We start from the raw sequence: 12,840 nt of genomic DNA on the forward strand, positions 1-12,840 counted from the left end.
GGTCTCCCGCAGACCTAAGGAAACAATTCTGTATGTAAAAATAAATAAACATGTCCTATACATTAAATACATCAATCCCCCCCCCCCCCCCGAACACATACAGTACAATAATGTGCAAAATAACTATTATCCAGATAGGGATAATAGATTATTTGCCCATTTTTTAACACATTAACTAGCATAATAAAATAAATAAAGTTCTACTGACCTGATCAATATGAAGCCCCCTCGACAGCAAAATCCGTGTCCTCCATTGCCAACAAAATACATAGCCAATACATTGCAATTACATTTTGATATCAATTAACCCCTTATTCACCTTATCAGATAATAACCACAAAGGTAATTAAGGGGTTAAGCAAGCCTGGCCCGATACCCACCCTTCACCCATTCATTTGTACAGTGGCTTCATCATGCAAATATATATATATATATATATATATATATGTATATATATATATATATATATATATATATATATATATATATATATATATATATATATATATATATATATATATATATATATAAATACATGATGAACTAATATACAAAGAAATGTTTAAGGGTTAAGTAAAACATGCATAAATACAAATATCACTTCTCCACAGTAAAACAAAATCCTATTTCCTAATAAAATCATGTTCATATGCCAATCAAAAGCACCAAATGCCAATCAAAACATTGAATTGACATTGTATACATGATGCATAAAATCTGTGCACCCTGTACACTCTGCCAATCAATGTTAACAATTAAATATTCAAAAGAAAATACAATCAAATCCAAACAAGTATACTATTTAAACCAAGCAAGCCAACCGAAATAAATTACCATTAATTAATGAAATCCCAAAACAATTAAAATACGATACAAATCAATTACACAATTAACTCTTTAATTGTTAAACAAAGCCATTCTCCAAAAATGTAAACATCTTGCAAAATAGAAGTACCAAAAAAACACACTATAACAAAGCAAGCCTCACCCTGACGTAAAGTACAGCATAGAACACCATAAATTACATCTATCTAATTAAAAATTTAATTACACACATTTAAGAATAGCTGCATATCAAAATACATTGAAATAGTTCTTTACAAGCATTTCCAAACAAATCATTTCTTACCCTGTATGTATATATCGATAGAGACATACATACATACAGTGGCAAGAAATGAGAATGGAAAAAAATTGTATCACATATTAGACATTACAAAAAACAGTTAAAGTTAAAAAAAATTACATTTATTTTGTTTACTTACCATTAACTGCCCCACTCACCGACTCCCGTTGAACACCAAGCTCTCCAACCAATCCACACACAGCAACAGGAACCAATAAAATAACAAACCATAAAAAAATAAACCAAGACTTTTTTTTTTAATCCAAAAGTCAACGGGATCTTCATCTGTGTTCTTCCGTCTTATTTCTTGTTCTTCTGGGGTCTTCTGGGGGTCTTCTATCCCGTCTGCTGCCACGCCCCGGTCCTCTTCTTCCTTCCGGAGGTCCGTCCTCCTCGGCGTCTGCCTTCAAAATGAGACGACATAGGCTTTTATAGGCCTATGACGTCACATTATCGTCATATGGTTCCCACGCCCCTGATTGGGCCGTGAAAACCATGTGATTGGCTCTAGTAGACCATGTGACAGAGGCTTTGGGGAGAACGAATGTGACATCATTCAAAGCCTGTAACATGGTACTAGAGCCAATCACAGTTAGGATGTAGTTCCCACGCTCTGATTGGCTACCGTACCATGTGAGGCCGGCCATCTTTCTTTTCATGACGTCGTCTTAAAGGCAATTGAAGCACAGCCATTCTGATTGGCTGGTGTCATTGCCTTTAAATGACGTCATCATTTTTTTCCCCCTCCAAATCACATGGTTTTCACGGCCCAATCAGGGGCGTGGGAACCATATGACGATAATGTGACATCATAGGCCTATAAAAGCCTATGTTGTCTCATTTTGAAGGCAGAAGCTGAGGAGGACGGACCTCCGGAAGGAAGAAGAGGACCGGAGCATGGCAGCAGACAGGAAGAAGACTCACAGAAGATCCCAGAAGACCTCAGAAGAACAAGAAAAAAGACGGAATAACACAGATGAAGATCCCGTTGACGTTTTGGATTTAAAAAAAAGTCTTGGTTTATTTTTTTATGGTTTGTTATTTTATTGGTTCCTGTTGCTGTGCGTGGATTGGTTGGAGAGCTTTGTGTTCAATGGGAGTCGGTGAGTGGGGCAGCTAATGGTTAGTGAACAAAATAAATGTAATTTTTTTTTAACTTTAACTGTTTTTTGTAATGTCTAATATGTGATACAATTTTTTTCCATTCTCATTTCTTGCCACTGTGTGTATGTATATATGTATGTATGTATGTCTCTATCGATATCTACATACAGGGTAAGAAATGATTTGTTTGGAAATGCTTGTTTTGAACTATTTCAATGTATTTTAATATGCTGCTATTCTTAAATGTGTGTAATTTAATTTTTAATTAGATAGATGTAATTTTTGGTGTTCTATGCTGTACTTTACGTCAGGGTGAGGCTTGCTTTGTTATAGTGTGTTTTTTTGGTACTTCTATTTTGTCAGATGTTTACATTTTTGGAGAAGGGCTTTGTTTAACGATTAAAAGCGTTAATTGTGTAATTGATTTGGATCGTATTTTAATTGTTTTGGGATTTCATTAATTAATGGTAATTTATTTCGGTTGGCTTGCTTGGTTTAAATAGTATATTTGTTTGGATTTGATTGTATTTTGTTTTGAATATTTAATTGTTAACATTGATTGGCAGAGTGTACATGGTGCACAGATTTTATGCATCATGTATACAATGTCAACTTAATGTTTTGGATTAATTGATATCAGAATGTAATTGCAATGTATTGGCTATGTATTTTGTTGGCAACGGAGGACACGGATTTTGCTGTCGAGGGGGATTCATATTGATGAGGTCAGTAGAACTTTATTTATATTATTATGCTAGTTAATGTGTTAAAAAAATGGGCAAATAATCTATTATCCCTATCTGGATAATAGTTATTTTGCACATTATTGTACTGTATGTGTTGGGGGGGTGGGTTGATGTATTTAATGTATAGGACATGTTTATTTATTTTTACATACAGGGTTGTTTCCTCAGGTCTGCGGGAGACCTATGGAGACCACCTGAGGTCTCCTTGGACTTCTCACGGGTAAACGGATGCCGTGTCCATGGGGGACATCTGCGGGGAAGAACTGGTGGCCCCACATCTGTGGGGGCACCGCGAACCCTTAGGGACCACCCGAGGGCCCCCAGACCCCTGTGTGAAGCACCCGAGGCCCCTCAGACACCTGTGGGTCTGACCCGGGGCCCACCAGACAGCCGCGGGCCTACCCGTGAGGATCCCATTGTGGCCCACGGTGACCCGCGGAAACCACCTTGTGGACCATGGCGCCTGGCAGGGACCAGCCGCAGCCCTACAGACCCTGTTTGAAACCAGGTGCTGGGCTACTGTAGGTCTGTGAGGTGACCCGTCAGTCCCACCGGGGACTCCCGTGGCCCTGGGGTATTAACCCTGTATGTAAAATAATAAATCATGTATTTATGGGGGGGCACAGGGGGTGGGTTATGTATGTAATAAATATAATGATGTTTATTGTGGGCCTGTGTATTGTTTTTATTGTGGGTACTGGGTGTGGGGGAAGGGGGTATTGGTCCCAAGGGTATGTGGGTAGGCCTCCTGGCTGGGTAGTGTGTGAGGGTGGTTAGGCCTCACAGGGTGGGTGGGTAGTGGGGGAGGGTATTTAGGCCTCCCGAGTGGTGGGTGAGGGTGGGTTAACCCCTTAATGACTGTAGCGGTTAATAACAGCTATGGTGATTAAGGGGTTAGGGGACATTACATTGGCTGTTTTTATTCTTGTTTATGTTTTGCAGCATCAGAGGGGGCATGGACGGTGTTGAAGATGAGGATGGCCTTCATCGTGGCAGCTGGACATGGGTGAGTGCAATATGTATTTAATGTATTTATTGTTCTTTATGTATTTAAAATTGGCACATTCACTATTATCCATATGTGGATAATAGTAATTTTGCACATTACTGTAATGTACTGTATGTGTTAGGGGGGGGTGTATATATTGTAAAGTATTTGTGTTGTTGGATTTTTTTAGAATTGGTACTGCATTCACCGTACACTATTATTAAAAATACATTAATGCTGCTTCATTACCATAGCAGATAGCCGCAAAGGTAAGGAATGATTGCTTATATATATGTGTGTTTTACTCATAGTTTAGATGCAGAGGGTCTCCGGAGCTGAACCGCTTTGGTTTTAGGTCCGGGGACCCCCTGCTTCCCGAGATACAGGCCCCTTTATGGGATACCGGTATCCCTCTGCTTTGTTTACATTCCGCGGTCACGTGATCGGGACATTTAAATGCAAAGGGATACCGGCACCTCATAAAGGGGCCTGTATCTCGGGAAGCAGGGGGTCCCCAGACCTGAAACCAATGCGGTTTAGCGCCGGAGACCCCCTGCACATTTACACTATGAATAAAAATTGTTTAGAAAGATTTTTTATTTTGCCGATGTTTGCGCATAGAGAATGGCAGATCTCTCTCTGCTGACATCTCGGCAGGGGACGGCAGGTTATCGGAAGACAGACTCTTGCCACCGGCTACTTAGCGTTTTGCTTTCGCAGTGATTCGGCCCTTTCTGAGTACTGCGAGGGCAAATCGCCAAAATCATGCCGATATTGAACCCCTGCCGAGAGCACTTTTTCGGCGCTTACTGCATGAGGCCCTTAGTCAGCAAAGTTAACAACTATCATACAGTATGATAAAGTTAAGGAAAAAGATAATGCATGGGTATATTTTATTCCAAAAAGGGGCAAGGTCTGCAGTTCCTTTATAGGAGAGATTAATGCATTTTATTTCTTTTTTAACATAGGTTTGAAGCAGGGGGGTCTTCTGAGCTGAACCCCATTCATTTCAGCTCACAGGACTCCCGTTTCCAGAGAGACAGACCTCCAAAGGGGGTGCTGGTATCTCTGCAAAGTTTAAAGCTGCCCTGTCCCGCGGGCCAATAGGAAGCCACATCTGATGACATCACTGCTTTCTATTTGGCCCTCGGGCAGCGTCGCCGACAGGGAGGGGGACAGAAAGTTGAGGTGTCCCGGTGACGGTAGCTGGGGAGATCCGGGGCCCGGCCGCGAGAGGACCGTCAGCCGGGCCTGGCCATAGGTCGGGCACAACTTGCAGAGCCGGCCAGACAGACCCCCAAAGATCTTCCACAAGGTAAGTCTGTTTTTTTAAAATATGTATTGGGATCTTGTTTATATGTATTGGTGGTGAGGGATCTTTTTAATATGTATTGGGAGAGGCTTTTAATATGTTTTGGGGATGTGAGGGGCTTTTAATATGTTTTGGGGATGTGAGGGGCTTTTTAATATGATTTGGGGGAGTGGGTTTATATATATTTTATGTGGGGGGGGGATTGAGAGAGAGGAGAGAGAGAGAGAGAGTGAGTGAGGAAAAGAGGGAATAAGTGAGACGCAGGGGACACGGCATGGAGGGAGGACCGGCACGTTCCAGCTCGGTGTGGGACAGAGGGATAGAAGCCTGCTGGGAGCAGGGGAGAGCTGGGGCCTGGCCGCAAAAGGAACGGCAGGCTTTTTAAAATGTATTGGGGGGGGTGGGGTGCTTTAAAAAATGTTTTGAGGGGAGTTGGGGGATTTTTTTTTCCAACTTATATTTTATTATTTTTGCAAAACATAAATGTAGGGGGGGGGGGGGGGGAGTTACAGAAAATAAAAAGGCTGGGGGTGGGTAGGGGGTTGCATCCAATTGGTCTCCTTGCAAGGAGCATACAGCCATTTGTACACATACATACACCCAAATTAGTGTCTTTTCAGTCAGTGCGGGTTGTGGTCAGGTCTGGTCTCCCAGTCGGGGTCAGGTTGAGTTTTGCCACAGTGAGGGCTTTTTAAAATGTATTGAGGGAGTGAGGGCTTTTAGAAAATGTATTGGGGGAGCGGAGCTTTTTAATATGTGTTGGGGGAGTGAGGGGCTTTAAAAATGTATTGGGGGGAGTGTGGGCTTTTTAGAATTTATTGGGGGGAGTGGGGTTTTTTTTATAAGTATTGGGAGAGTGGGGTTATATGTATTTTGTGGGGGGGTGGATTGAGTGAGAGGAGAGAGGTAAGGAGTGAGTGAGGAAAAGAGGGAGTAAGACTGAGACGCAGGGGAGAGAAATACATGTGAGCAGGCGGGATAGGAGATGATTGTGGAAGAGGGAGGGAGACGGAGGGGAGAGAAATACATGGGAAGAGGGTGGGAAATAGAGAAATAGAGGGGACACGTAAGGTGTGATAGGGGAGGGGGGAGCACACAATACCGCCAGTCGGGGGGTGGTGGGAGTCCCATGAAACTCCGCCATTACGGCACCACCTATGGAGATAAGTATCTCCGGAAGCAGGGGGTCCCCGGTTCTGGAATGAATGCAGTTCAGCTTCGGAGACCCCGTGCTTTAATACTACTGTACGTTTAAAAAAAATTACATCACAAAAAAAAATCACCTGCTTGGACTGCTACTATAAAAGTAATAAATCATATATATTTTAATATGGGACTTTCCGAAATATTTGCACTTCCTATTAAAGCAACTAGTATTTGTCTTAATCTATTTCAGAAATTGTAATTTCCTGCTAGAAATAAGGTCTGTCCGAATGTAAAATTCCTATTCCTTCTCACTGGAATTGAAGACAGTTGTTATTTTTTCAGTAAGTTTTATTCTGTCTGAGGTTGCTTCTAAAAGTTTCTGGGTTGTTCACAAATTCGGTGAATGGTAATAATACAATTAGATAGGAAAAAGAATGTGTAAGAAGATTATAAGTGATGTGCAGAATAAATACAGAGACAAGAAAGGTAATGGTTTCTTTTTTCAGGGGACGTGATGAATGATCAAAAGTAAGAATATGCTACTTGCTGGTACAGGCAATCCAATCATCTTACAATAAAGTAGGAACTTGGATTCTGCACAGAAATGGGAGATGTCCCCAAAAGCTCCCACTTGTCACAACATTATAACAGCTGTTAATTACACTCTCTCTGGTTCTCATACCCTGTATTGTATGGCTAATGCCATATATTGTTCCTGCATAATAGAATATATGCTTAATATTTTATTCTTCAGAAAAGTTCTAGTGTCATTTATTTTTATTATAATTCATGGGCCTTTTCTTAACTTACAGGATCATCTGCTACTCCTCTAACATTGTTTTTATACTTGGTGTTTAGAAATGTTTTTATTGCATCGAGACACTTAACAGCAAATATTAACTGCATTGTTTAAAATGAACAGTGGAACAGCCTCTGCCCACCAGTGGGACACTACTTGCTGTTTGTCTTGAATGGTCATTCTTCATCATGGATATACAGTGTTACATTAGAATAGCTAGGACACTAACAAGAACATATTTCAAAAATCATCTGGAGGAACACAAACAATGTATATTTTGGGAACCACGTAAAAAATTACTCACTAGGTTCAATTGAATGTGTTTTAGTTTGACAATGCAACTTGACGGATGCGAAACGCGTCAGAGGAATCGTGTTCTTTGTTTTATTCCATGACTTTGGCCGAATACATCTGCTGAGCACAGCGTGGCGGTTTTTCGTGATTGCTTTGCAACACTTCCACTGCACCTTCCCTCGTTTTAGTTTGAAATAATACTGATATTAAAATCATAAATCCAAGCTAACCATGGCAAAGGACCCGGGTGATCCAAAATGTCGATCACTTTTAATTTTTGTACGGTATGTTCTGATGGATTGGATAAAGAAAATATATTTTAACTGAAGAGAAGTGCTGCAGACATCGATTTCTTTGTGTTTGTGTAAATGATTTGCCTATATTGGACATGTATAAATACGAGCCATGCTTCTTGTTTTAATGTGTTGTTTCATCAAGAAGGTTTTAAAAAGACTGTAGAAAAAAAAACATCTGTCTCTTAAGAAACATCATACTTTCTATGATTTAATATTCTAAATTGAATAGTCATCTGCTTGATTAGACAATTCAACAGTACCACATATTTTCATTAGCAACACTCTCAAATTAATATATTCAGGGAATGTTAGAACACATGCAAAAAAAGGGTATGTTGAGAGACTTAAAACAGTGTTAGTTCAAAGATTTCACAAAATGTATTCAAGAGGTAGGATGCAAGGTATCAAAAATTCTTGTCGAGAAAACAAAAATGAGCTTTGGTGTTACACACTTACTGTTTGCATAAAAATGTAAAACGTAACAACATTCAGTCCATAAAAAATGGAGAAAAAGAAAATATAAGACAAGCAAGAAGACAAAACACATCAATCAAAAATGGAATTTAAAAAAAAAAAAAAGACTCTTCAAAATAGAGACAAGAAGTCAAGAAAAAGAAAAAAGGAGGAAAAGATTTTCAGGGATCCTTGTCATGCAAATTCAGTTTGGTGGCAAAAAAAATACCTTCATCTTCTGCACCTTCATTATCACCTAAATCATCTGTCTGTTTCTTTGTAAGGGGACCTAGGATTGAGAATGGAGACATGGAGCAAAAAGACAATTCAAGAATATAATATACTAATATAGACTGAAGAAAATGGTAAAAACATCATATATTTCATACTCATCATATTCCAATAAAAACAAAAATCCGTAGGGGCTTATCTTCTCTGTCACATTTTAGAAAACGGTGTATCAATTTATTGGGGTTAAGGGGTTTAAATTAGCTGTGATGTTAAAAACATTATACATTAGGCAACGTGGAAAAAGTGTCAAATTCTTCATGCATATCCACCACAATCCGAATTGTGTTACCAGTTTTATTTCTCACTTGATTGGTTCCATGACCTAAGCTGGGTTTTGCATAAACATGTTAAAAAGGTACACTGCTTTGATTGGTTTTGGTTCTGTAAAAAATGATGGGGGGGGGAGTAGTAGTTTATTTTAAAAGTTTATTTTTTTAAAAAGGATGCGTCTCTCACTCAGATTCAAAAATGTTGTGTTGAAGTTCAACTCGGAAATGTAAACTGGCTTCAGGTTCACGAAGCACGGGTTCCAAACTCGTGGATCTGCCTTTTCTTATAGTTATAATCTCTATTCAGGCAAATAATGATATCCCCTAATAAGGAAAGTTTAACCTTTCACAACAAACTTCCTAAACCTTTTATAATGGATGGTTGGGTGGGAGAATATGCAGAAAAAGGTCCAGCAAAGGTAAGTTCGAAAATACACCACAATAAAAGTGTGGCAAATTATGCAAACAAATAAAACCAAAACTGTTATTAGGATACAATTTGAATGACTTGTCGTACTTGATATTCAATAATATTGAAAAATACAGCAAAGAGAAAGACAAAAGCTAGGATGGAAGTGAGTAAGAAAATTAATATTCCCAGAACAATTTACAGACTTAAACATAAAAAGAATAGAGTGAATCTGTTTCAGGCCTGAACTTGTTATAAGAAGCAGCATATTGTATTTCTGTAACATTATTTGGCATGCACAAAACAATATTACCAACATTAGATGCACAAGTTATTGACAATTGGTTGTAGGAGACAAAGCAGGTACGTTTCATGCATAAAAAACAGTAGAACAAAGCAAGAGGCAGAAGATGAAAAGTTGCATGTCAATAGCTTTTCATCAAAAAGCATGCGTTACGTCAACACACAATCTACAATGAAACACTGGTAAACACTCTCTGTACACACACTTTCTGTCTGTCAAGATAATGTATCCTTTAAAAAAAATGTTTAAACACTTCAGGACAATGAATAAGAAATATATCGCCAAGCTCTTTCAAAATGTGTCTCCAGTGTTCAGACAAAGGCTCTGTAACCTAGACTAAAACCAAGGACTGAGCTGTGAATGCTGTCTGTGGGTTTAAAGGGCAGCTCAGTAACGCTGGGGTTTTTAAATCAAATGTTAAGTAAATATTAATATTCCATCCAATCATCGGAGGTCAACATTAGGAGCTATAACCAGCTTCTTGTAAACCCTAATGTTTGCGATTTGAATGAAAGATTTGCCAGTGAGCTGTTTAATTCATTATTTAAGGAGATGTTACAGGTATAGCTAGTGCATTGGCTGTAAATCTGTATTTCTGAACCTCACTGGAAAGGAAATAGATCAAATATGATTAGATCCCCATAATAAAATCAGGACCGTGAACAACATCCAGCTCAAGTACAAAAGGTCTCATAAATAACGTCAAATGTAATGCGAGCACCCACAATATGTGTATAAAAACACAGTTGACAATATCTCATTAACAATGTAATATACATAAACAGTAAAGAAAATGTACTTTTAAATATATTTATGCAGGTATTTCAGTGACAGCCGAAGTGCATTGTTTAGTCCCAAAGAAAGAGCGTAAAAATCGAATACGTTTGTTTAGCTCAGGGATGGGAAACTCCAGTCTTCAAGGGCCACCAACAGGTCCGGTTTTCAGGATATCCCTGCTTAAGTAAAGGTGACTCAATCAGTCCCTGCAACAGCACAGGTGGCTGAGTCAGTGGCTCCGTCCGACTAAGCCACTGACTGAGCCACCTGTGCTGAAGCAGGGATATCCTGAAAAACTGACCGGTTGATGGCCCTTGAGGACTGGAGTTGGCCACCCCTGGTTTAGCTCCTTAGATAACACACAGGCAAATTATGAAGGATTATTTCTTCCTATCAAAAACGACAGCACATCTCCACAGAGGATAATTGGTATTAAAGATAATAATGAACATCTCAATACAGCAGGGCCCCGCTTCTCTGCGCTTCGCTTTTTGGCAATCCGCCGATACGGCGGCACCGAGAAGGGGGCCGCCATCTTTGTTCCTCAGTCGCGCATGTGCAGAACGGGCGGTTGCGCCCAGCGCGCATGCGCAGACCATTGTCTGCGCGCACATACCGTAGTTTGCGCGCACAGACCATAGGCCGCGCATGCGCAGAACGGCGAAAATGCCGTTCTGTGCATGCACAGAACTGAAAATCGCCGGATCCGCTTTCCGGCGATTTTCACTATAGGGCGGGTCCCTGGAACGGAACCCGCCGTATACCCGGGGCCCTGCTGTATGTCTTTTGCGCTTTTGTAGTCAAAAAGATCATTGCAGCCCTTTCGGTGCCTTATATTATGTGGAAAAAAGGATAAAGATAAAACAGGTAGTACAGCTCAACCCCGTTATAACGTGATCCGTTACTACGCGAATCCGCGTATAACGTGATGCATGCGTGGCTCCCAATTTTCGTATTTATGAATACTTTACAACACGATTATTGGTATCTTAAATACTTTATTGTACAATGCATACAATTGTACATTATTTCTAACGCGGTCCGCTCATAACGCGATGTGATTCTTTGGACCACAAGCACAGCGTTATACGGGGGTTGAGCTGTATAAGTCAGAATAATGTTTTGAAACGCAAACGGATATCGCATTTCACAGACAGGTCTTATATGACCCACAATTAGATTTCCTTGCAGTGAAATTAGGCTGGCCTATACCACACCATTGTGGCATATCTATTTGAAAATCATTCATGTTCCCTATTCACTGGTAGAGAGGGGCACATTTTTGGGGGATCCGCAGCGGATCGGTCGGTTGCTTTCGCCCGCGAATTCCAGCGGATCAATCTGAAAAGGGGCGATTCGTGTTTTGCGGATTTGTAAATCATTATTATCAATACTCACCACAGATACTACAACCCGCGGACGGATTTGTAGGATCCTATCTGCAGATTCAGCAACCCGGTCTTAAGAATCCGCCAACGGATCGCTGAATCGGCGGATTTGATTGTACAAATCCGTCCACGAGTTATATCCAATGGCGGTTTTTGATGAATCCGCACAGATTGAAACCACATAAATCCGTACGCGGGTTTTACACTGCAAAACAGATTTTAAGGGTAACATCAGCGGAAAACCCGGGACATGGATTTGGGCGGATTGGCCCCTCTCTTTTCACTGGCAGGTGTTTTAGAATAGCAAAGCATAATGGCCACATTTTTAAATATATTATAGGAACAGAGCGGTATTCCAAAACTCTATTGTCGTGCGCTTTATTTCTGAGGCAATTAAGAATTATTCACTATGCAGGAACTGAATAGGAAATAAATTGCCATGCACCCAGATATTTTTATTGCACTGCACCAGTGCACATAATAACATCAACATTATTCAATGCCAATGTCCATATTTACATCACAGGAAACCCCTTAAATTGAACATAAACTACAGGACACTGCCAGAAGAACAGTCATGCTCTAAGATGGGGTGCTCAACTCCAGTCCTCAAAACCCTCCCTTCCCCCCCCCCCCCCCCCACCCCCCAGCTAGTCAGGTTTTCAGGATATCCCAGCTTCAGAACAGGTGGCTCAATCAGTCCCTGCAACAGCACAGGTTGCTTCATCAGAATTTCAGTCGATTGAGCCGCCTGTGCTGAAGCTGGGATATCCTGAAAACCTGACCTGTTGGGGGGAATTGAGGACTGGAGTTCAGCACCCCTGATCTAAGAGATAAAACCAAAACAAGATTATGTAAATAAAGAATTGAAATGTCAGTCTAGCCAATGCACTTCTTTCAATGGAATGTTGACCATAGTAAATACACCATAATACTATTTTAGAGAAAAATAACAATGTCTGTGTTACAATCTTACCCTATCTCCATAGCTTCGAAATAAGGTCCCCTTCTGTTGCTTATGCTACAGTACCTTCAAACTCTTCTAGTGTTCATATTAGAAATGGCATCTTTCAAAAAACAGGTGCTGCCACTGGTGAAAGGTGTGATGTACTCGAGAGAGACACACACACATACAGAC

The 12,840-nt window shown here is 40.3% G+C and overlaps 1 protein-coding gene across 9 annotated transcripts in view; it reads right to left on the bottom strand.

Moving 5' to 3' along the window:
• Positions 1-12,840, bottom strand: part of NLGN1 (neuroligin 1) — a 476,103-nt gene that overhangs the window by 237,478 nt on the left and 225,785 nt on the right. For 7 of the 9 annotated variants that reach the window (XM_075570759.1, XM_075570760.1, XM_075570761.1 and 4 more), the window contains one exon: positions 8,494-8,553. The exons of the other annotated variants lie outside the window; for them this stretch is intronic. In XM_075570759.1, the coding sequence (XP_075426874.1) occupies positions 8,494-8,553 (60 nt within the window). The remainder of the gene's footprint in view (positions 1-8,493; positions 8,554-12,840) is intronic. 9 annotated transcript variants of the gene reach the window in all.

The sequence above is a fragment of the Ascaphus truei genome, chromosome 14 (assembly GCF_040206685.1).
Source record: "Ascaphus truei isolate aAscTru1 chromosome 14, aAscTru1.hap1, whole genome shotgun sequence".
Lineage (NCBI taxonomy): Eukaryota > Metazoa > Chordata > Amphibia > Anura > Ascaphidae > Ascaphus > Ascaphus truei.